Source organism: Mauremys mutica, chromosome 1 (assembly GCF_020497125.1).
Source record: "Mauremys mutica isolate MM-2020 ecotype Southern chromosome 1, ASM2049712v1, whole genome shotgun sequence".
NCBI classification, from domain to species: domain Eukaryota; kingdom Metazoa; phylum Chordata; order Testudines; family Geoemydidae; genus Mauremys; species Mauremys mutica.
Genome location: NC_059072.1, coordinates 4,013,772 through 4,038,420, shown reverse-complemented (window position 1 = coordinate 4,038,420; position 24,649 = coordinate 4,013,772). Strand labels below are relative to the sequence as shown.

At 47.3% G+C, this 24,649-nt stretch overlaps 3 protein-coding genes across 3 annotated transcripts; 1 reads left to right on the top strand and 2 right to left on the bottom strand.

The window, feature by feature from the left end:
* Positions 1-4,575: 4,575 nt before the first annotated feature.
* On the bottom strand, positions 4,576-5,070 carry LOC123376041 (claw keratin-like). The gene has a single exon (XM_045027673.1). It carries the CDS (start codon positions 5,068-5,070, stop codon positions 4,576-4,578), a length of 495 nt encoding a protein of 164 aa, XP_044883608.1.
* Positions 5,071-17,626: 12,556 nt separating this feature from the next.
* Positions 17,627-18,121, bottom strand: LOC123366204 (claw keratin-like). Its single transcript, XM_045009434.1, has one exon. It carries the CDS (start codon positions 18,119-18,121, stop codon positions 17,627-17,629), a length of 495 nt encoding a protein of 164 aa, XP_044865369.1.
* Positions 18,122-21,317: 3,196 nt separating this feature from the next.
* On the top strand, positions 21,318-23,922 carry LOC123366180 (claw keratin-like). The gene is made up of 2 exons (XM_045009381.1): positions 21,318-22,275; positions 23,103-23,922. The coding sequence occupies exon 2, from the start codon at positions 23,124-23,126 to the stop codon at positions 23,616-23,618; it is 495 nt and encodes a 164-aa protein (XP_044865316.1). The 5' UTR covers positions 21,318-22,275; positions 23,103-23,123; the 3' UTR covers positions 23,619-23,922.
* The last annotated feature ends 727 nt before the right edge of the window (positions 23,923-24,649 follow it).

Below are 24,649 nucleotides of genomic sequence, written 5' to 3'. Positions count from 1 at the left end.
CATATCCATGGGAAAAGGATGAAGCAGGAAATGAATGGCACGATGCAGATTCATGTCTGAGTGTGCAGGCCTGACTTTGAGAAGTGTTGAGTCCACCGAACTCTTCTGCATTTAATCAGCACCTTTGCAAACATTCCTCATGTATCCCTTGTTACACTTGGTGGGTTTCCTCTATTGCCTTCCTGGCTATGGGCTTCCTCTATTATCAACCAACGGGCCTGATTCTCAACTCCACGATGGGTCTTACACTTCTCTGTAAAGTGCAAATGGAGCAAGGGACATAAGGTGGATGTTGCCAACATCTACATTGACTTCAATGCCTCTTTCCCAGGACAGACCAGTGTGAAAATACTTTAGTGTTGTTGAGACTCTCCTATCCATGAATATGGACCGTTTCTTTCTGCCTTTTAACTTTCGAACACCAGCTACATAATGGAGAAGGTTTTTGAACTTCTGCTTCTATTACAGTTCGCTTTAGTTGAGTCTGACCAGGGTGAAACAAGTAATTAAAAATGGTGGCAGACAGACTTGAGTGTCAAACTCTACAGCTGCAATAAAGAAGTAAGAGAACTGTGTGAGAAATACTTCACTTTGGAGCTGGGGGTAGGATACAGTTCTTCCTGAACCCATGGAAATATAGTCCTGATACTCCACTTTCTTTCTTCATTCTTAATTTTGACAATTTTCCACTCCCTTTTATTTAAAATTAAAATATATACCACATCATACTATGGGCCTTCTGGTTTAATTGCTATTTCATTCGTTATCTTTTAATATCATCAAGGCTTCCTCATTGTTTTACCATTTTTTGATACCTCCTATGTTGGAGCACAACTCGGGAAAGCTTGTGGCCTGTTATAAGAAAATGTTGATTACAAACAGCTCCCACTAGTTCAGTGGGCATTTTGAGAACTCAACACTTCATAAAAAGGGGCCCGCAGCCTCTCATGCCAGACATATAAAATCAACGGCTTCATTGGAAAGAGGTTGGCTTAGCTGCGTCTAGAAGCGTGATGCTTGGAATTTAGCCCATGTCCAATTCTGTTAGGTCTGGAGTCTTGCATGAAATACTCTCACTGGAATTGAAAGGATCAGAGTTGCTAGGTCTTCCAATTCAAAAATGGAAAAAGAACTAAGTAGATCACTTAAAGTGGAAGCTTGGTGATATCTGGGCATTTGTTCTGTATGAAGCTTGTAATCTGGCAGTGAAAAGCTCAATGCTTAATGGCAAAAGGTTCATTCTTCAGCAGTTCCGGTCTTGAATGCTGCAGATTGAAATTCATTATTGACAGTTAGGAAGTTTATCTTAATATCCAACCTAAGCCTTCCTTCCTGCAATTTAAGCTTTTTAATTCTAATCCTGTCCTCAGAAGTTAGGGGAAACCATTTTTCTCCTTCCTCCTTCTAACAACCTTTTATGTATTTGAAAAATGTTATCATGTCCCCTCTCGGTCTTCTCTTCAGAATAAACAAACCAATTTTTTTCAATCTTCCCTCATAGGTCACGTTTTCTAGACCTTTAATCATTTTTGTTCGTCTTCTCTGGACTCCAATTTCTCCACATTTTTCCTGAAATGTGGCACCCAGAATGGGATGCAGCATTCCGGCTGAGGCATAACCTGCTCAGAGTAGAATGGAAGAATTACTTCTTGTGTCTTGCTTACAACACTCCTGCTGTTGGTACCTTTTCTCCTGTGTAGCCGTACCAAAGGAGAGGGGTTTGGTAGGGTCTCCCTTGGAAGCTTGTTCCAATACTCAACTATCCTTGTAGTTAGCAAGTTTTTCCTAATATCTCACCTAAATCTCCCTTGCTACAAATTAAGCTTGTATTGTCCAGGAGAGACTGAGCAGTACAGGACATCCATTTCTGGGGGAAATATAAGACTGGGTCTGTGCTGGCGTCACCCTGCAGTATGAACAAGGTGGGTAAGAGCTGAGCTGTGCCTGGCTGCAGATCACACGCACACCAAGCTGGAAGCGGCTGACGTGCTGGAGTCTGTTGGGGAGCAGCCCAGGACTGGAGGCTACAGAAGCAGAGCAGGGTGCAGGGCACCCCAGGTTAGAGCCCGGGTGACACAGCTACTCACTAGTCTAGACTGTGCCCTGGGTCTGTCACACTCTCATGGCTTTGTCCTGTTCAGGTACCATTACAATAGGAGACGCCCAGGGGCTTTCTGACTTAGCGATTACCCCCGTTTCACGCAGGCTTTCCACCTCCTCAGGAACTTGTTTCTGCATTTCCCCTTCAGCCAGGAATGCTCTGCTAGGAGCAGGGCGGGGCCCTGAGGTTTGCCTGGAGTCTGCAATCTTGGCAGTTAAACCTGGCGAGGAAAATCCCTGTTTGTGGTGCTTCGAAAGGGCCGGCGTTTCCTGCTTTGGGGTTGGATTTAAACCCTCCCTGAACTCAGGGCTTTCCAGGGGATTCTCTGCCCTGCTCTCCCAGACCAAATCCATTAAAGGGACACAGAATATTTCTTCATCTGCACAACAGATTAAATTTACTGCCATCTCCCTTTCAGTGTATGTTTTAATCTATTGATATGCACGATTTGCACCATTCCTCTGCTGCTGAGCTTCCTTACATGATATGTGACGGCCTTCACCCCTTCAGTCTCCTTAAACGGTCCTTCCTATAATCCTGCCTTTTGTTTTCCCTCACTGTCTGCTCTGAGATAAAGCAACCGTTACTGTGGAATGCTATGTGTGAGAGAGAGAGGTGGTGGGAGTGGGAGGTCTGCTGCTATCTGAACTTACAAGACAGCATGTGACATGCTCTCAGCCCCCCAAAAACCCGCTCTCTCTCCCCTCACACACACACAACACACTTCCAGTCACACTGCACCCCACCCCATCCCAATTTGAAAAGCACGTTGCAGCCACTTGCCAGCTGGGATAGCTACCACAATGCACGGCTTTCTGTGGCCATTGCAAGATGTGGCCACGCCAATGTGCTGGCAGCTGGCAGTGTGGACAGACTACAGCACTTTCCCCATTGCGCTCTACGAAGGCTGGTTTAACTCAAAGCACTCTACATCTGCAAGTGTAGCCATGCCCTTAGTTTTTTCCTAATATATAACTTAAACCTCCCTTGATGCAGATTAAGCCCATTTCTTCTTGTCCTAACTTCAGTGGACATGGAGAACAATCAATCCACATCTTCTTTATAACAGCCCATAACAGATGTGAAGACTGTTCTCAGGTCCCCCCTCAATCTTCTTTTTTCTAGACTAAATGTAACCCACGTCCCTAACAGGGAACTGTCTCTTTAAGAGCTCTCTGGTGGGGCACGGTGGACAGGAGTGAGTTGTGTCTGGGTCATTGTTGTTAGGCAGATTTTGCAGTCCCCAGCCAGAAGCTTCTGGAATTGGGTGTGGTCGTTTAGGGGCTGCTCCAATAGGTTCCCTGGTGCTGGGCTCAGACTCCATGAGGGCAGCAGTCAGGGCAGCTGCTTTGCGCCAGGCCCGGAGCTCTGTGCGGCAGGGAGAAGCTGGGCCCAGGAGCAGGAAACAGGCTGTTTGCCCTAACTCTGAAGCACTCACTACGTTCCATATTACCAGTCGTGTATAAAATCCCCTGGATGTACCATGGCTTGATAGTGCAGGAACTGTAGAGAAAAAGTTACATTTCCCACTACATTTTTCTTCAACATTTTTGTGGCTCTCAGTTCCCAGAAGATGAACATTTTCCACTAATCAGTTTTCTGATTTGACAACTCAAAAGGAAAAATGTATCCAGACCATCCTGACTGTTTAAGGACACAATACAATACTCAGGAGGGGAGGGGAGATTTAGCTGTCTGGCTATGGGTTTTGTGGCCACTTTTCTTTTCCTTACGTAAACCTGGTCACTTAAAGACTCACACAGACACTTACTGCGAACCATGTGATTCGGCTTTTTGAAACCAAATTAAAATGTACATTCTTAAAATGAAATTCTGGCTAGTCTTTACAGGAAAAGACTATTTGCTAAACCACGTAATGCAAGGAGGAATTCCACCTGGGTACTCAGGGCCTGCAGAATGCTATCAACCAATATAAGGGCTGGATTATCCTATCACACCAGGGCTTTGGAAGGTGCAACTTGAAAAGTTCCTGGTGCTGCTGCCTCCACAGTGAGGAATTTTGTCCAGTGCAATTTTTTTAAAAGGACAAAGAAACAAAGAGAACCAGAAGACTGATATTATGATGCAGCAGAGTTTTTAATGCAAATGAAATTGGCAGTACACAGTTACAGGAAGAAATACTACAGAGCAGAAAGAATGTATTTCCAGTGTTTCAGGAGAACTGCAGGGTCAGTGTAAACAGCCTGCGTGTAATTCAGAATGAGTCCACAAGAGAAAAAGAGAATCAACACATGGTTGGGAAAGCCTTGACAGAAAGAATCACAAAGCATAACATTATAAAAGCAGCATGGCTGTCAGCCCAAGGTGCTGAGCACACACAGCTCCCACTGAGTTCAGCTGGAGCCCTGTTTGCCCAGCACTTCTGAAAGCCATGCCCAAAAGATATGGGGTGAATCTGTATCTTGCTATTCATTTCCTGGTTCTTCCTTCTTCCACAAATATTCCTGGCAGGTTTAACATGGCCCAAAGCTTCCACTGAGGTACCTATGGCAAGATACCCCGGAACCACATAATCCCCCGTAACCATAAAGGCCTGGATAACCGCAGTGTCCCCCATAGCCCAATAATCCACTGTAACCATAAAGGCCCGGGTAACCGCAGTGTCCCCCATAGCCCAATAATCCCCCATAACCGTAATGGCCCCCGTAACCACCTAATCTCCCTAAACCATACAATCCTCCGTAATGGCCTCCATAGCCGTACAATCCTCCCAAACCAAATGAGCCTCCAAAACCAGCTCCAACCACAGGTGCTCCTACGGCTGCCACTTCACTCTGCTGAGGGAAATTGCTGAGAATTGGTCCAGGGAGGGTCACAACAACCGGTGAGGGGCTGATCACCACTTCGGAGTCAGGGCACTGCCTAACGCACGGCTCGTTGGCGCTGCCAGTAACTGGACTGGGTCGGGCCACCCCACATTCTGGATAGGACAGGCTGGAGAAAGTCATCTTTCTGGGGTGGAGATAAACCTGAAACACACAACAGGGACTAGATTAAAGAGAAGGTGCCTGTGGAAGAAAGGGTTCAAAGCTCGGTTACAATTGTAGTGAGCTCTGCATAGGGACTAAGACAGAGAGCAGAAGCAGACTTAGTCTCTTTGTGTGTGGCCATTTATTTGTTCCTATTTCTCTTTCTACGCCTCTTGTCCACTCGCAGTAAATTTCCCTCCCAACTGGCCACTTTGATCCCCTCTCAATGACTTTGTCTGAAAAACACCGACTAGAATAAATGTAACTATTTGCATGATGGACACCTGTGATTCTGGGACCATTTTAGACATTTCTTAAAGAGAACATGTCTGGGATCCTGGTAATCACTTCCTTTCGTTTGAGGATTTAACCTCTGCATGCAAACCAGTTGAGTCTGCTACCACACTGTGACTCTTTGGTTTTCCAAACCTTGGGAGTCACCAAAACTTGCTGATGAAAAAACAGAAACTTTACTTTTCTCCTAACAAATCACTAAAGACAAACTCCTCAGCTGGGGAAAAATGGTTTCAGGTCCACTGACTTCCATGGAGCGACATGAAATTACACCATCTGAGGAGAAACACCTTCAATGGGTATTTCTGCTCAGGAGAACATAGGAATTGCTCGACTGGAGCACATCACTTGTCAGCTTCATCCATTCTCGAGTTTCCAATAGTGAGGAGTAACAGCTGCTTCAGAATAAAATAGATGAGCACTGAACTGGCTCTTTCTGGACTAACCTGGAAAAGTTTCTTTCTAATCCACCTAAGTGAAAAGTTACTAAGGGACTTTCTATAGTTTAAGAGCCTCAATTTTTTTTCCAGTTAATAGGAAATATGTTTCCCAATTGCATATGTTGTTCTTAAAAGCTCTCCTTTAGCTTCAAATCATAAATCCAGCAGCGCCTACAACTGAATAATGACACACAATAGACAAAAATAAATAAATAAAATAAAAATAATTGTACAATTAATAAATAATAATACATATACATATAATATAGATATTATATATATATAAATAAATATAATTAATAAATACATAAAAATCACAGGGAGTACATGAAAAAAAGGCCCTACTGTGAAATCTCTGGGGTTAGAAAGAGATCTTGAGTGGAATTGGACTTACCCAGTTCACCAAGGAGATGAAGTCTGAGGAAGTGTTTAGAAGAGTGCTGAGTCGAGAACACTTTTATACAGTTCCTAGGACTGCCTGGAGAATCTGCGATGCTGTTTGTGGAGGAGGTCCTAATTAGTTACCAAACAATCTTGATTGCCTTGCTAAATCCTTCTTTGTATGGAGCTGTTTTCCTCAGCGTTGGTGATTATTGGACTAATCTCAGCCTCAGAGGGCGTGACATGCACGTTGGACTCTTCATCTTTCTTTCATCTTAAAATTGTATGAGCCAACTGCATTTCTTTTGTCATTTTACTGACTTTATAGGTTCTGCAATGAGAATGAATGTCAAGGTGATTCTAAGCAGCATCAGTAGAACAAGTGGGTGTCATAAGGAATCCAGTTGGGTCCTCTCAGTGCATGCTGGCCATAGTTCAGGGGCATGAGGCAGTTCATTCTAAACATGCTAGGAAGCAGGGAGCCATTTTTCTCCATTCTAACCACCTACCTTCTGAGCATTTGAGATCCAATTCCCTTTTAAATCAATGGGAATCATTCATTGCCTCCAGTATGTTTCCTGTCAAGACTTTAAGACTGAACTTCACCCTTTGGCAGGAGGAGAGTACAATGCCTATGAACAATGTTAGTCCCATCTTAAACTTTCAAACTTGGTCTTAGCAGGGACTTAAGTGGACTTTGTGATGGCCGTCTGCCCAGGGGTGAATCTTACCTATGGTGAGTAAAATGTGACCTAACATTGGACCTCCACTTGGGTCACCAGTGCTATTTCAAAGGGCTTCCTAGAGCAGATTTGCTCATGGGTCAAGGGGAGGGATGGCGGAGAGGGAAAGGAAGCAGTGCTCTTTTACAGAAAGATTTTGAGTTAAGTCTTGGAACCTCTACTCTACTAGAAACCATCTCTCCATCCATGAGCAGCCATGAAACTGAAGTCTTGTAAGACAATGCAGCTGACTGAACCCACTAGGAAACCCAGGAGAGATTAAAATGACACATTCTCGGTGAAGGAGGAGATGGCTGTGGGATGAGATTTGACATAAAGTCTGACCAGCCAAAGGGCATGTTGCAGAAAACATTCCTGCCTGACCCAGAATGTTGTTTCACATGTAAAAAATATCCCCACGAGTGGGTTCCATATCCAAGGAAGAGGGCAGAAGTGTTTTGCTTTGATTTTAAGGTCCTCAGCTTCTTTGAAGGTGAAGCAACTGAGCTGATTTTCACCAAGGGAGCACCTTCATTTTCCAATAAAAAAATCCCTCCAAAATTGAATGAGCCCCCAAAACCAGCTCTGACCACAGGGGCTCCTATGGTCCCATTTGGCTCTTCTGAGGGAAATTACAGAGAATTGGTCCTGAGAGGGTCACAGGAACCAGTGAGGGTCTGATCACCACTTCAGAGTCAGAGCAATGCCTAACTGTCAACTCCTTGAAGCTGCTAGCAACTGGACTGTGCCATTCTATTCCACACAGTTTTCAAGAAATACCAAATTCAAAACTACATTTGAATGAAAATGAAATAGCCCCAAATTACGTGGCCTTAAATCATGACCTGATTAAGGGAATGACACGAGAGAGCTTGGCCTCCATTTTGTATAAAGTGACTGTACAACTCAGTGCAGAGGCATCTAATCCCCACCACAATGTATTGACTACAACCCTTTGCATGTGTTAAACACCAGCGAGTGTTCATGAGGGGCTTTGAAATCTTGAGTTCTAAGGACACTGAAGAACTTCCAGCCTTAACATCCTTACTCTGTCTGTTTGATAGGCCTAGAAAAAGAGGTACATTGAGGTGAAGGTCACATGGGGTCAGTTGCAGAAACAGAAATACGACCCAATACTTTTCACAAATCCTGACACAGACTGAACTCTAGGTTGATCCCTGTTACACTGTGTTACAAGACAAGGTTAGTAACATGTATGGTTAAAAAAGGTTTGCATTCTTGAATCTCAGCGTCAACAATAAATAACTGGCTAATGTTTTGATCCACTTTAACTGTGGCTTTTTTATACTTGAGGATAATACTTCTCCAAAGGAATTACAAGTCTGTCAATTTTCCAAAGGTGCAGTAGCCTTGTAAATATTAAGCTGGGGTATATTTCTGACTGTGCCAATAGCTCCCTGTCTGACCTTCATCTGAATGTGCCTCGATTTACCTCTGTGGCAAACAGGTATAATTGTAACTTTCAGGGTGGATTGTCTGAGGCTTCCTCCGATCTAAGCATTTCAAAGCACTTCACAAACACTCATCAAGTGTTATGCAGCCCAAGAGATGAATTACTAAAGTAGTAATAACTTTTTACTGGGATTAGATCTTCCAACACTGAAGTTTAGATTCACTTTAAAAATGCGTGTCAAGGTCACAGATGTCATTCCAGTGGTCAGTTTGTAATTCCCAGCCTTTGAAATTGGGGCTCTTTGATTTTTGTTCCATGTACCTTTGCATTACCCTTTTATATATATTTTGAAGTGTAAGGGTAGATACTGAACCAGTATTAAAGGGATCAGTTTCATCAACTTCAAGTTGAAGGAATGCACTTTAGCTAGCCCGGGTTAGAGAAACCTTATTGGGAGTGCATCTCTCTGTTGGGAGTTCATCTCTCTATCCAGACTCGATACCTCAACCCCCTGATGCTCAGAGCCAGGGAGGATGCCTGAACCTCCGACTGGGAGAGGCTACCCCCTACTCCACCCCTTCCACCAAGGGTCCTCCATTTCCGCCCAAGGCCCTGTGGGAGCCAATTCCCGCCCGCCCCAAGCCGAGAGCCAGCCTCCACCACTGCGGCTACTGACCGAGTTCTGCGGCTAGCCCCCCAGACCCAAACGAGATCTGGGAGGGCAGCAGTGCGCGGCCTCAGCCTCCCAGCCACGGAGCGTGGGAGGGCAGATGGCGAGCAGCCCCAGCCCCATAACGCGGACGGGCGGATGGCGAGCGGCCCCAGCCTCCCCAGGCCCGGAGTGCAGGAAGACAGGTGGGAGCGGCCCCAGCCCCAGATCAGTAGGGGACTGGACTTGGAGCTGGGAGGACTGGAGCAGCAACTGCACTTAGGAAGTGGCAACACCTCCCCTTGCCTATGCAACCCACCACCCATACTCAAAGTCAACGTACAGGGAAACCAATGGGAAACATCAGGTACTGCATCTCCACCCATGAGGAGCCAAGAGAACTGGGTCTTGTGAGAGACTTCAGACAACGAAGAAAAGGAAGACGCACAAGAAAGACCTAGGGCATTCTGACAGTTAAGGAGCTGTGGGATGAGACGAGATTAATTGCAATTCTGACCATCCTAGGCCATTCTGCAAGGCCCGTTTCCCACACAAAGCTTTTCAGCCACAATTAGAACAATTTTTGAAGTGGAAAATACACCCCCACCAGGATTTCATCTAACCCGAGCAGCATTAAACGCCTTCCCTCAATTGTAAGGCACAGAACATCACTGAAGTCTAGGGAACTCTAGTGACATCCACTGGCTCAGTATCTGCCTCTTGAGCTTTGTAAAGGAATGTTCACTAAAGAAAGGGAAATTCAAAGCTTTATTGAATGAAAATCAAACAGCCCCAAATTCGGAGCCTGGGAATCATCCACTGACTATTGGTTTGACATCAAAAACCTTAACATGGATTTGTAACATTCATTTAATCCAGCGTTTCTCTAATGAGGCCACCAGCAGATTTTTTTGCAGCTACGTCAGCCTCAAAATCATGGACAGGGATTGTGGGGGTGCAAAGCAGCAGCCCCTTCTGGCAGTGCCCACCTGTTCCTGCTGAGTAGCTGTTACCAAAGGCAGCGAGATGCGCCGCATTGGTGTGTGCAGTGGCATTGCCAGCAGGGGTTGGGGTCCTGCACCTCACAGCCCCCTCGGGGGCTCCGGCCAGCACCTCTGGAGATGTGGGGCCAGTGTCCATGGCATGTGAGGCAGCTCTTGTTGGTGGAGGAGGGTGCAGCATCTGGTGGCCGGGCTGCTCCCTGGCTCCTGCCTGGATGGGACACGGGGAGCCTGGGACTCTGCAGGCAGCCCATGAGTTCCCAACCCACCCTCCCCAGGGCAGGCTCTTGGTGAAGGCCACCAAAAAATCTGTTGTGAGAACCCTTGAATCCTAATCCATAATTTGGGAGCATGCAATCCCACAAAAAAAATCTGCTATTAAAATAATACAACCCTGTGTATACCCACAACTTTAATGAGCCTGCAGTGCTTTGAAGTCCTTTGATTTGAGGAACCCTCTGATCATCAAGCATAATATCACTATGAGATCTGGTTTATGTGGAGGTGAACAGGCACATTAAGGTCAAGGTTACACAGGGAGCAAGTGGTAGAGTCAGCAATAAATCCAGTCATAGTGATTACTCACCCCATGCTCACCACTGCTCCTGACACGCACTAATTTAGGACTGAATATTGCACAGACACTCTGTGATTCTGAAAAGTAGAAAGGGTTGGGGGGTGGGTCAATTTTTTTCTCTTATCGAGGTGCAGGCCTTGGTATCTTCATGCGTTAGAAGGAAAGGCCTGGATTTTCAGAGCAAGACATGCATTGGGGACACTAGAGCCTATTAACTTTAGTTGGAACTTGAGCATTCAAATCCCTTTGGGAAATCTGAAAAATCTGACCTCCAATTTTTCATTTAGGGCTTATGAAGAAACTCCCCAAGTTTCCTCCATAAAGAACTAATTCATTGTTCTTCTGCGGTCTTCTGAAGCAGATGGGGAGTGACACTCATTGAGACAGGATACTGCAATAGATCGGCTACTCGTCTCTTCCAGTCTGGCAACTGCTACGTTCTCACGTGCAGAAGTAATTCTAGGTGCAGATCCTTGTCTGGTCTAACTTAGTGTAACTGCAGTGAAGCCAGTGGATCAAAGCAGATTTACACCAGGGGAGGAGATGGGGGTTTGGTTTGGTTTTGATTTAAAAAAAAACATTTTTGTTTATTCATCAGCCAGTGTTGGTGATTTGCTGAGGTTTACAACCAAAGCATCATCTTGTCATGCTGGACTGAACTCGGGTGTCTGTCAGTAGATGTCAGGGGACTGTTGGCCCCTTACTAAAGCTCAGCGGGTATTTTTCATGGCCCTCTCCCCGTATCAACAGAAAGGGGAAGGACCAAAGAGAAATCAGGATCCTGAGACTAACTCCTGCAGGTCAGCCTGATTGACAGGGCAGGCAGGCCAATGAGGGAGTCAGGAATGCGGGGTCCCATCCTCCGTGTGAGCTGGAGCTGACTGAGCCAGCGCGGGGCCAAGTTAGGGCGAGAGCAACAGCCAGAGCTGAGCTGAGCAGAGCCGCAGCAGCCTGACGGGCCAGAGGAGCAGCCCAGGGAGCAGAGCTGAGCTGGAGGCAGAGACGCAGCCATGCTGAGGCAGAGTGGAGCTGGGGCTGGAGCCATACGGAGCTGGGTGCAATGAGCAGTTGGGGAGAGTGTGGGGGACCCTGGGCAAAGGGTCCAGCACAGGGAGACGCCACCACCCAAGACGGGGATCAGAACCCCAACATGGGTCCTGATGCTGGGAAGAAGGGTCCTGCCACCTAGAGCCTGAGGGCGTGTGGGAACCGCCAGAGCAAGTGTCCAACCCGCAGCGTCCCTGCAGCACAGCCAGGGTCTAACCAGAGTGAAATAAGTAATTAAAAATGATGGCAGCCTTGATTGTCAAACTCTACAAGTGTAATAAAAAAGTAAGAGAACTGTGTGAGAAATACAGCACTTTGGAGCTGGGGATAGGTTATGGCCCTTCATGAAACCATGGAAATGTAGTCCTGCTACTCTGATTCTTTTTCCTTATTCTTTTTTTTATTATTATTTAAGAATTTTTGACTCCACTTTATTTCAAATTCAAATATGTACTACCTCATACTAGTGGTCTTCAGGTTTAATTTCTTTTCCATTCATTATCTCTTCATATCACGAAAGGCTTCCACATCTCTTGGCCAAAAGTGTCCTCCATGTTTGGATTCCCTCAATGTGGCGCACAACTCAGGAAACCTTGTGGCTCATTATCAAGAAATCTTGAGCATAAACTGTTCCGGTTTGCTTCAATGGGAGTGTTGAGTACTCAGTACTTCAGAAAAATGGACCTGTAGCCTCTCTTATCAGGCATCTAAAATCAATGGTTCCTTTGGAAAGAGGTTGGCTTAGCTGCTTCCGCGAGCAAGATCATTGGAGTAGCTGCTGATTTAGCCCAGCCCCCATTCTGTTAAGTCTTAGTCTTCCATGAGATCCTCTCACTGGAATACAAAGGCTCAGAGCTAGCAGTTAAAAAGAAAAGAAAAGAAAAGAAAAGAACTAAGTAGATATTTTACAGAGGAACCTTGGAGATATTTGGGCATTTGTTCTCAATGAAGCTTGTGATCTGGTGGAGAAAGACTTATTGCTTAATATCAAAGGGCTTATTCTACTCCAGTTTAGATCTTTTATGCTGCAGCCTTAAATTCATTATTGATCCTGGTATATCTCAAAGGGGAGGGAGGAGTTGAGACGTGTCTGCTGGGGACGCACACAGAATGGAGCTTGCAGCACTCTGGAGCAAATGGAGACTGAGATGGATTTGCTGCATTTCTTCAAGTTTGGCAAGGGTATAAACTCTTGTGCTCCAGGGTATCATCCAATACTGGAGACAGATCTGATTGACAAGGGATAGAATAAAAGTTCCTCTATGGGCAGGTGATCCCAGAAGAAATGTGCTCTGCCTGGTTTCTTGCACCTCCCTGTGAAGCATCTGCTACTGACTGCTGTGGGAGAGGGGCCTGATCTTCTGTAGCAATGCCTAGGTTCTTCCATTCCAAGCAAGGGTCCATGAGTAGGGTCTGATATTGAAGAGTAGAGCTGTATTGCTTTTACACAAACCCATAGCCAGATGGCTAAACCTCCCCTCCCCTCCTGAGTAGTGTATCGTGTCCTTAAACAGGCAGGAAGGTCTGGCTAAAATTTTACTTTTGTGTTGTCAAATCAAAAAATTGATTAGTGTAAAATGTTCATCTTCTGGGAACTGAGAGCCACAAAAATATTGAAGAAAAATATATTGGGAAATGTCCTTTTTTTTATCTGCAGTTTTTGCAATATCAAGTCATGGTACATCCAGGGGATTTTATAGAAGACTGGTAATATGGAGTGCAGTGAGCGCTTCAGAGTTTGGGCAAACAGCCTGCTTCCTGTTTCTGTGGCCCAGCTTCTCCCAGCCTGCACAGAGCACCAGGCCTGGTGCAAAGCAGCTGATAATATGGAGCACAGTGAGTCACAGATACCTCAAAACCCATTTGATTCTTGTACGGAATGAATGGTCTGGGCACGAATCTCTTCATATCACACGTGAGATTCCTGACTCCTGCAGATGACATTGGTGTAGTGTAATTTGTCTATATGGGCAGAACAGACTCAGTCAGGTGTTTTGGCAACATTCTTGTGAAATCAACTTTTGTTCATGTCATTTGACCAAGGAATGGACATTGCTGCTGACCAGTTGATAAACACATGAGGGTATAGAATGAGAAGATTAATTTAACTGAGTTGTATTGGTGCAATGAAATACAAAATCTCCATATGAAGCTGAACCATTTCTGCCCCATTGCTCTAGTTTTTATAAGCTCATCTCGAGCATTGCAAAGTTAATGCAAAGGAGGTGTCAAGCGGATGCACTGACTTTTGTCTTTGCCAGTGGGTTGCTTTGAAGAGTTGCATGTGTTTGGGGGGGTGGGAGGGGCAATTGTGGGGATAGGCTATTTTCAGCATATTTATACACTCCTTTCATATTCTAATTGTTGAATATGTGTCTATCATTGGTATCTTTACTATTTTAATAATGATTAAATTGTTATGAACTACCTAATTAAATTATCATGAATTGTTGTATATTAAAATCATTGCAATCACATACAAGCTGTCTTTATTAATGTCCCAGTTTAAAGACATTTCATCTCACTGTAGCTTTCTGGATGAAACTGTCAACAATCTTATTTACATGTATGGTCTTCATGCACGTTCAGGCCTGCTACTTACTCTGTGTCTGTCCCATTGATGACTGGAGATAATTTGTAAGTCTTCTGAGCGTTCCGCAGTTCAGGATGAAAGAGGCATAGTGAGAAGGATTCCTAGACACTTGCAGTGCTCTGGAAGCACAGTGCTTCCAGAGTACTTCACAGGGTCAGCTCCAGACACCAGCATAGGAAGCAGGTGCTATGGGCAGCCAATACAAAGGGGCGGCACTCCGTCCGGTATCGAGTCGTCAGGTCCGCGTCTTCAGCGGGAATTCGGCGGCAGGTCCCTCATTCCCTCTCTTCCTCTTTGAGCTGTTGCCGAAGTGCCACCGAAGAGGAAGGGAGGGAATGAAGGACTCGGCACCGAATTGCTGCCGAAGAAACGGGACGATTGAGCTGCTGCCGAAGTGCCGCCGCTCGTCTTTTCTTTTCTTTTCTTTTTTTTTTTTCCGTTAGGGGAAGCAGAAAAGCTGGAGCCGGCCCTGGTAGTGCAAATGACTCCAAGATCTCTTTTTTGATGGGTAACAGCTAATTTAGACCCCATCATTTAGTGGGTATAATTGGGATTATATTTTGCCATGTGCATTACTTTGCATTGAACGTTGAATGTCATCTGCCATTTTGTTGCCAAGTCACTCAGTTTTGTGAGAGTCCTCTGCAGTCAGCTTTGGACTTAACTATCTTGAGTAAATTGGTTTCATCTGCAAATTATGCCACCTCACTAGTTACCCCTTTTTCTAGATCATTTATGAATATGTTCATCCTTGTACACCTCCCTGGAGGACAGCACTTTTTCATTCCCATTCTGAAAATGGACCATTTATTCCAACCTTTGGTTTCCTGTCTTTTTACTGGATTGCCTGGCAATGCTTTCAGAATCATCTAAGGAGCCTTTATTTAATTTACAGACAAACCTTTTATTATCTTCAGCATCCTGCCTCTGTTTATAAACAAACTCCCTGCCCCAGGGCAGAAGCTGGGAGCAGGACAGAATTTATTACAGTCCACACTCAATCTCTGTCTAGGGCTAGGGCCTGCAATGTGATCAGACTCCTGGTACAAAATACGGTGGGGGGGGGGAAACGGGAAGGGGAAAGGGGGCCAGGAACCACTATGGGTCGGGTCCACTTTTTATGTGGGCCTGAGCCCCTGCCCGTCCTCTTACCCATGAGACTCTACCCTCCTCTTGGCAAGACGCAGGAGTAGGGTCAGATTAAGAACCACACAAGCAGCTGTGGGGAACCTTGGGCCCGCCATCTGCCATGGATAAGGTGCGGGATCCGGGGATACAGGCTGGGGTCTGCTCTCGAGAGCCCCAACTCTGGCAGAGGGGGGGGGCTGGGCTCCCAGTCCTGGCTCCAGCTTTGGTTTGGTCTGGGGTGCTGGGCTTGGGGGAATAGGAGGGGCAGGAGTGGGACCACAGAGCGGGTGTAGCCAGGAGCGTAGCTATGGGAGGTGCAGGGGAAGCAGCCGCTTCCCCTCAGCACTTTTTCCAAAAGCAGTGCTTTTCTGCACAGCCAGCACAGGGCTCCGGACTCGGAGTCTGGAGCCGGTTTTGCATGCGGTTGCTGGCTCGCTCTCGGCTCCGCACCGCCCCACCCCAGCCTGCTCGCTCGCTGGCTCCGGGGCTGAGATGAGGAGCGTGTGGCTGCAATTGATACCTCTGTCCCGGAGGAGCTGGATCAGCAGCTCCTCTCTCCCCTGGGCAATGTGAATTCCCCATTGTGTGGGCTGGGAGCCGGCGAGCTGGCTGGATTGCTCTGTCCGCCCCACCCCATTCACACTCTTTAATGAGTTTCTCAAAGGCCCCCGCAGGCTGAGCGGCTGAAAGCCTGTGCGAGTTAGAAAACCACCACCCCTCCCCATCCCACCCCCAGGCAACAGCAGAGCTAGCAGCCCCTGGGCGAGAGATGCACTCAAAGCGCTTCATGTGGGTAAATAGTTCCCCCAGCTGATAGGATGAGACCCAGGAGACAGCAGTGTCTGGCTGGCCTTGGCCAAAAGAAGGCACCTGGTGAGTGCTAATCTCAAGTCTCTCCCACAAAGCTGAGCGGTTTTATTTTCAGTGTCACAGTCAGTGCTTCCCTGAGACATTTCAATTGCTTTTGATGGAAATTAGAGGAAGTATTATTGTACATACCTCCGCTTCTCAATCTTTTTTCTAGAAAGAGTCAATGGATCCTGGGGATGCTGTGAATGTCAAAACCTTGGTACCTCCATTGCCCGCATCATCACACAGGCACAAATGGATTTAGCCTAGGAGGCAGGGAATCATTAGCTCCATTTGGAAGTGGGGAATCTAGGGCACTGAGAGATGAAGTGACTTTCCTGAGACTAAGCAGGGAGTCTGTGGCAGAGCAGAGACTCAACCTCAGAACACCTGAGCCCTAGGCCTGTGCTTTAACCAGTAGGCAACCTTTCCTACCCTGAGGAGGGGAACCTCCTGTGTCACTTTGAGTGAGTGGGTGGAGTCAGGTGCTAGACTGAGCCACCAGGATGGGGAGCAGAGAGAGGCAGAGTGGGGATGGGGTCTTGGGCAGAGTAGGGCGGGGTCCCAGGGAAGGGGCAGGGCCAGGTGGGGCACCCACCGGCAAATCCAAAAGTCAGGACCCATGACCGTCTCCTCCACCCCTGAGCGTGCTGCTGCTCCCGCCTCCCTCCCAGGCTTCCTGCGTGAAAGCCTGGGGGGTGGTGGTGAAGGGGAAATGCGGCACGCCCGGGGAGGAAGAGGGCCGGGGATTTGGGGCAGGGGTTGGAACGGCACCTTTTTTTATGTGTTTGCTCCCCCTGATGTTAGAACCTGGCTACGCCACTGGGTGCGGCCTCGTGGCCCTCGCACTATTAGGAAGGATCTGTCATCGTTGGCCTACAGTCAAGTATGTGATCTGGTGGCCACTTTTCTTGAAACTAAAGGGAAAACGTACATGAAGTGAATATCTGTCACTAAGTCTTTGCAGGAAAAGACTCTATCTACCCAGGGCTTTGAAAATTACAACTGGAGAAGTGCCAGTTACACAAGAAGGAATTTCATCCAAACCTAATTTTTAAGGAAGGAGGGAGGAAGGAGAACCAGAAGACCGATATTATGATGCAGCAGAGTTTTTAATGCAAATGAAATTGGCAGTACATAGTTAGAGGAAGAAATACTACAGAGCAGAAAGAATTGTGTAATTCAGAATGAGTCCACATGTAAATAAAAGCATCAGCACATGGTTGAGAATGCTTTGGCAGAAAGACTCATAAAGCGTAACATTAGAAATGCAGCATGGCTATAGGCTCAAGGTGCTGAGCACACACAGCTCCACTGAATTCAGCTGGAGCCCTGTTTGCCCAGCACTTCTGAAAGCCATGCCCAAAAGATCAGGGGTGAATCTGTATCTGGCTGTTCATATCCTGGTTCTTCCTTCTTCCACGAATATTCCTGGCAGGTTTAACATGGCCCAAAGCTTCCATTGAGGTACCTATGGGAAGATATCCCAGAACCACATAATCCACCATAACCATATAGGCCCGGGTAACAGCAGTGTCCCCCATAGCCCAATAATCCCCCATAACCGTAAAGGCCCGGGTAACCATAGTATCCCCCATGGCCCAATAATCCCCTGTCACCGTAAAGGCCCCCGTAACCACCTAATCTCCCTAAACCATACAATCCTCCGTAATGACCTCCATAGCCGTACAATCCCCCCAAACCGAATGAGCCTCCGAAACCAGCTCCGATCACAGGTGCTCCTATGGCTGCCACGTCACTCTGCTGAGGGAAATTGCTGAGAATTGGTCCGGGGAGGGTCACGACAACCGGTGAGGGGCTGATCACCACTTCGGAGTCAGGGCACTGCCTAACGCACGGCTCGTTGGCGCTGCCAGTAACTGGACTGGGTCGGGCCACCCCACATTCTGGATAGGACAGGCTGGAGAAAGTCATCTTTCTGGGATGGAGGTAAACCTACAACACACAACAGGGACTAGAGTAAAGAGAAGGTAGAAGTGCTGGTGGAAGAAAGGCTTCAAAGTTCGGTTACAATTCTAGTGAGCTCTGCATGGGGCCCAAGAGAGAGAGGAGAAGTGCACTTAGGGCCGCCGGGGGCGGGCAGCAAGTGGGGCAATTTGCCCCAGCCCCGGGCCCCAAAGCCAGTATCACAGTGTGACTCTTTGGTTTTCCAAACCTTGGGAGTCACCAAACCTTGTTGATGAATAAACAGAAACTTTGCTTTTCTCCACACAAATCACTAAAGACAAACTCCTCAGCTGGGGTAAAATGGTTTCAGGTCCACTGACTTCCATGGAGTGACATGAAAGTACATCATCTGAGGAGAAGCACCTTCAATGGATATTTCTACTCAGGAGAATATAGGAATTGTTCGACTGGAGCACATCACTTGTCTAATTCATCTATTCTTTTTTCTCCAATAGTGAGGAGTTACAGCTGCTTTTGAATAAAGAAAAAAAACAACCAAATTGGCCTTTTCTGGACTAACCTGGGAAAGTTTCTTCCTAATCCAGCTAAGTGAAAAATGGTTAAGGGACTTTCTAAAGTTACTGAAAAGATTTCAATGCCCTATTTTTTTCCAATTAATAGCAAATGTGTTTCCCAATATTATATGTTGCTCTTAAAGTCCCTCCTTTAGCTTCAGATCATGAATCCACCAGTGCCTACAACTGAATAATGACACAAGATAGTTATGTATCAGAGGCGCAAGATAATAATGACACAAGATAGTTATGGAAGAACACCTTGATCCCTGATAAATATCACAGGGAGTACATGCAAGATTCCACCTTAAATGAAAAGAGGCCCTACTGTGACATCTCTGGGGTTAGAAAGAGATTGAGTTGAATTGGACTTACCCGGTTCACCGAGGAGATGAAGTCCACAGAAGTGTTTAGAAGCGTACTGAGTCGTGAGCACTTTTATACGGTTCCTAGGGTTGCCTGGAGGATCTGCTATGCTGCTTGTGGAGGTGGTCCTAATTAGTTACCAAACAACCTGGATTGCCTTCGTAAGTCCTCCTTTGGATGGAGCTGTTTTCCTCAGCGTTGGTGATTAAGGGACTAATCTCAGCATCAGAGGGCGTGACATACACATTGAACACTTCAGTTGTCTTTCATCTTAAAATTGTTTAGGCCCAGTACATTTCCTGTGTTATTCCAGTGACTTTCTTGTGGCTGCAATGAGAATGAATGTCAAGGTGACATCAGTAGCAAAAGTGGGTGTCATGAAAGGACAGGCTACCTCAGCCTCCAAATCATGGACAGGGATTGTGGGGGTGCAAAGCAGCAGCCCCTTCTGGCAGCGCCCCCCTGTTGCTGCTGAGTAGCTGTTACCAAAGGCAGCGAGATGCGCCTCTGTGGTGTTTGCAGTGGCATTGCCAGTAGGGGTTGGGGTCCTGCACTTCACAGCCACCTCGGGGGCTCCGGCCAGCACCTCTGGAGACATGTGGGGCCACTGTGCATGGCACATGAGACAGCTCTTGTCAGTGGAGGCGGCTGCGTCATTTGGTCACCTGACCGCTCTCCCGCTCTTGACTGGATGGGACATGGGGAACCTGGGAGTCTGCAGGCAGCGAGTGACTTCAAATCTCCCCTCCCCAGGACAGGCTCTCGCTGAAGGGCTCTGGGAGGCATGGACAGGGAGACAGGTTTGTCAAAGGCCACGAAAAAAATTGTTGTGAGAACCCTTGAATCCTAATCCATAATTCGGGGGCATCTAATCCCACCAAATAATCTGCTTTTAAAATAATAAAACCCTGTGCCCACATACAACTTTAATAAACCTGCAATGCTTTGAAGTCCTTTGATTTGAGGAAGTCTCTGATCATCGAGCATAATATCACTATGAGATCTGGTTTTAGTGGAGGTGAACAAGCACATTGAGGTCAAGGTTATACCAGGAGCAAGTGGCAGAGTCAGCAATAAAGCCATTCATAGTGATTACTCATCACCATGCTCACCACTGCTCCTGAACTGCACTAATTTAGGACTGAATATTGCACTGACACTCTGTGATTCTGGCGTGTGGAAAGGGTTTGGATTTTTTTTCAATTTTTTTCTCTTATCGAGGTGCAGGCCTTGGTATCTTCATGCGTTAGAAGTGAAGGCCTGGATTTTCAGAGCAAGACATGCACTGGGGACACTAGAGCCTATTCATTTTAGTTGGAACTTGAGCATTGCAATCCCTTTGGGAAATCTGAAAAATCTCACCTCCAATTTTTCATTTAGAGTTTATGAAGAAACTCCCCAAATTACCTCCATAAAGGGCTAATTCATTGCTCTTCTGCAGTCTTCTGAAGCAGCCGGTGAGTGACACTCATTGAGACAGGATACTGTATTAGACTGGCCACTCCTCTCTTCCAGCCTGGCAACTGTTACGTTCTCATGTGAAGCAGTAATTCTAGGTGCAGATCCTCGTCCAGCCTCACGTAGTGTAGCTCCAGTGAAGCCAGTGGAACAGAGCAGATTTACAGCAGGGGAGGAGGTTTGTGTTTTGTTTGATTTAAAAACCCTGGCTTTCTTTATTCATCAGCAAGGGTTGTTGACTCGCTGACGTTTACAAACCGGAGCATCATCTTACTACAACTTAGGCCTTGGCTACACTTACAAATTTGCAGCGCTGCAGCAGGGTGTGAAAACACACCCTCTCCAGCGCTGTAAATTGCGGCGCTGCAAAGCACTAGTGTGGTCAAAGCGCGGCTCCCAGCGCTGTATGTTATGCCCCACAGGGAGGTGGAGTACGGACAGCGCTGGGAAAGCTCTCTCCCAGTGCTGGCGCTTTGACTACACTTAGCGCTTCAAAGCGCTGCCGCGGCAGCGCTTTGAAGTGCAAGTGTAGCCAAAGCCTTAGTGGGTTTTATTCATGGCCCTCTCCCAGTAGCAAAAGAAAGGGGAAGGGCCACTGAGAAATCAGGATCCTGAGACTGACAGTCCCCAGGGCCAATGGCAAGAGCCCAACACTGCAGGTCAGCCTGACTGACAGGGCAAGCAGACCAATGAAGGAGTCAGGAGCCCGGGGTCCCGTCCTCCGTGTGAGCTGGAGCTGCCTCAGTGGGAGGCCAAGCTAAAGTGAGAGCAGCAGCCAGAGCTGAGAGGAGCAGAGCCTCAGCAGCCTGACGGGGAGGGAGGAGTTGAGAAGTTTCTTTGGGGACCCGCACAGAATGGTGCTTGCAGCACTCTGGAGGAAATGGAGACTGAGATGGATTTACTGCATTTCTTCAAGTTTGGCAAGGGTATAAACCTTCAAGTCAGCGGGACGGCTCTGGTACCCGCATGGCCCCTCAGTATGCCAACATAGAAGATGCATTAACTTTGGCTCCCAGAGCCCTTCAGCGAGAGCCTATCCTGGGGAGGGGAGATTTGAAGTCATTGGCTGCCTGCAGAGTCCCAGGCTCCCCGTGTCCCATCCAGTCGAGAGCGGGAGAGCGGTCAGGTGACCAAATGACGCAGCCGCCTCCACTGACAAGAGCTGTCCCATGTGCCATGCACAGCGGCCCCACACGTCTCCAGAGGTGCTGGCCGGAGCCCCCGAGGTGGCTGTGAAGTGCAGGACCCCAACCCCTACTGGCAATGCCACTGCAAACACCACAGAGGCGCATCTCGCTGCTTTTGGTAACAGCTACTCAGCAGCAACAGGGGGGCGCTGCCAGAAGGGGCTGCTGCTTTGCACCCCCACAATTCCTGTCCATGATTTGGAGGCTGAGGTAGCCTCTCCTTTCATGACACCCACTTTTGCTACTGATGTCACCTTGACATTCATTCTCATTGCAGCCACAAGAAAGTCACTGGAATAACACAGGAAATGTACTGGGCCTAAACAATTTTAAGATGAAAGACAACTGAAGTGTTCAATGTGTATGTCACGCCCTCTGATGCTGAGATTAGTCCCTTAATCACCAACGCTGAGGAAAACAGCTCCATCCAAAGGAGGACTTACGAAGGCAATCCAGGTTGTTTGGTAACTAATTAGGACCACCTCCACAAGCAGCATCGCAGATCCTCCAGGCAACCCTAGGAACTGTATAAAAGTGCTCAGGACTCAGTACGCTTCTAAACACTTCTCTGGACTTCATCTCCTCGGTGAACCGGGTAAGTCCAATTCAACTCAATCTCTTTCTAACCCCAGAGATGTCACAGTAGGGCCTCTTTTCATTTAGGTGGAATCTTGCACGTACTCCCTGTGATATTTATCAGGGATCAAGGTGTTCTTCCATAACTATCTTGTGTCATATTCAGTTGTAGGCACTGGTGGATTCATGATCTGAAGCTAAAGGAGAGACTTTAAGAGCAACATATACAATTGGGAAACACATTTCCTATTAATTGGAAAAAAAATAGGGCATTGAAATCTTTTCAGTAACTTTAAAAGTCCCTTAACCATTTTTCACTTAGCTGGATTAGGAAGAAACTTTCCCAGGTTAGTCCAGAAAAGGCCAATTTGGTTGTTTTTTTGCTTTATTCAAAAGCAGCTGTTACTCCTCACTATTGGAGAAAAGAGAATAGATGAATTAGACAAGTGGTGTGCTCCAGTCGAACAATTCCTATATTCTCCTGAGTAGAAATATCCATTGAAGGTGCTTCTCCTCAATGACGTACTTTCATGTCGCTCCATGGAAGTCAGTGGACCTGAAACCATTTTACCCCAGCTGAGGAGTTTGTCTTTAGTGATTTGTGTGGAGAAAAGCAAAGTTTCTGTTTATTCATCAGCAAGTTTTGGTGACTCCCAAGGTTTGGAAAACCAAAGAGTCACACTGTGATACTGGCTTTGGGCGGCCCTGATGTAGAGACTAAGTGCACTTCTCCTCTCTCTCTTGGGCCCCATGCAGAGCTCATTAGAATTGTAACCGAACTTTGAAGCCTTTCTTCCACCAGCACTTCTACCTTCTCTTTACTCTAGTTCCTGTTGTGTGTTGCAGGTTTACCTCCACCCCAGAAAGATGACTTTCTCCAGCCTGTCCTATCCAGAATGTGGGGTGGCCCGACCCAGTCCAGTTACTGGCAGTGCCAACGAGCCGTGCGTTAGGCAGTGCCCTGACTCCGAAGTGGTGATCAGCCCCTCACCGGTTGTCGTGACCCTCCCCGGACCAATTCTCAGCAATTTCCCTCAGCGGAGTGACGTGGCAGCCGTAGGAGCACCTGTGGTCGGAGCTGGTTTCGGAGGCTCATTCGGTTTGGGGGGATTGTACGGCTATGGAGGCCATTACGGAGGATTGTATGGTTTAGGGAGATTAGGTGGTTACGGGGGCCTTTACGGTTACAGGGGATTATTGGGCCATGGGGGATACTATGGTTACCCGGGCCTTTACGGTTATGGTGGATTATTGGGCTATGGGGGACACTGCGGTTACCCGGGCCTATATGGTTATGGTGGATTATGTGGTTCCGGGATATCTTCCCATAGGTACCTCAATGGAAGCTTTGGGCCATGTTAAACCTGCCAGGAATATTCATGGAAGAAGGAAGAAAAAGGAAATGAACAGCCAGATACAGATTCACCCCTGATCTTTTGGGCATGGCTTTCAGAAGTGCTGGGCAAACAGGGCTCCAGCTGAATTCAGTGGAGCTGTGTGTGCTCAGCACCTTGGGCTGATAGCCATGCTGCATTTCTAATGTTACGCTTTACGAGTCTTTCCGCCAAAGCTTTCTCAACCATGTGCTGATGCTTTTATTTACATGTGGACTCATTCTGAATTACACAATTCTTTCTGCTCTGTAGTATTTCTTCCTCTAACTGTGTACTGCCAATTTCATTTGCATTAAAAACTCTGCTGCATCATAATATCGGTCTTCTGGTTCTCCTTCTTCCTCCCTCCTTGCTTAAAAATTAGGTTTGGATGAAATTCCTCCTTGTGTAACTGGCACTTCTCCAGTTGTAATTTTCAAAGCCCTGGGTAGATAGAGTCTTTTCCTGCAACGACTTAGTGACAGATATTCTCTTCATGTACGTTTTCCCTTTAGTTTCAAGAAAAGTGGCCACCAGATCACATACTTGACTGTAGGCCAACGATGACAGATCCTTCCTAATAGTGCGAGGGCCACGAGGCCGCACCCAGTGGCGTAGCCAGGTTCTAACATCAGGGGGAGCAAACGCATAAAAAAGGTGCCGTTCCAACCCCTGCCCCAAATCCCCGGCCCGCTTCCTCCCTGGGCATGCCGCATTTCCCCTTCACCACCCCCCCCAGGCTTTCACGCAGGAAGCCTGGGAGGGAGGCGGGAGCAGCAGCACGCTCGGGGTGGAGGAGACGGTCATGGGTCCTGACTTTTGGATTTGCCGGTGGGTGCCCCACCTGGCCCTGCCCCTTCCCTGAGGCCCCGCCCTACTCTGCCCAAGACCCCATCCCCACTCTGCCTCTCTCTGCTCCCCATCCTGGTGGCTCAGTCTAGCACCTGACTCCACCCACTCACTCAAAGTGACACAGGAGGTTCCCCTCCTCAGGGTAGGAAAGGTTGCCTACTGGTTAAA

Bases quoted from the DNA above. Each gene is read 5' to 3' on its own strand.
- LOC123376041 (XM_045027673.1), bottom strand. From the start codon at position 5,070: ATGACTTTCTCCAGCCTGTCCTATCCAGAATGTGGGGTGGCCCGACCC.
- LOC123366204 (XM_045009434.1), bottom strand. From the start codon at position 18,121: ATGACTTTCTCCAGCCTGTCCTATCCAGAATGTGGGGTGGCCCGACCC.
- LOC123366180 (XM_045009381.1), top strand. From the start codon at position 23,124: ATGACTTTCTCCAGCCTGTCCTATCCAGAATGTGGGGTGGCCCGACCC.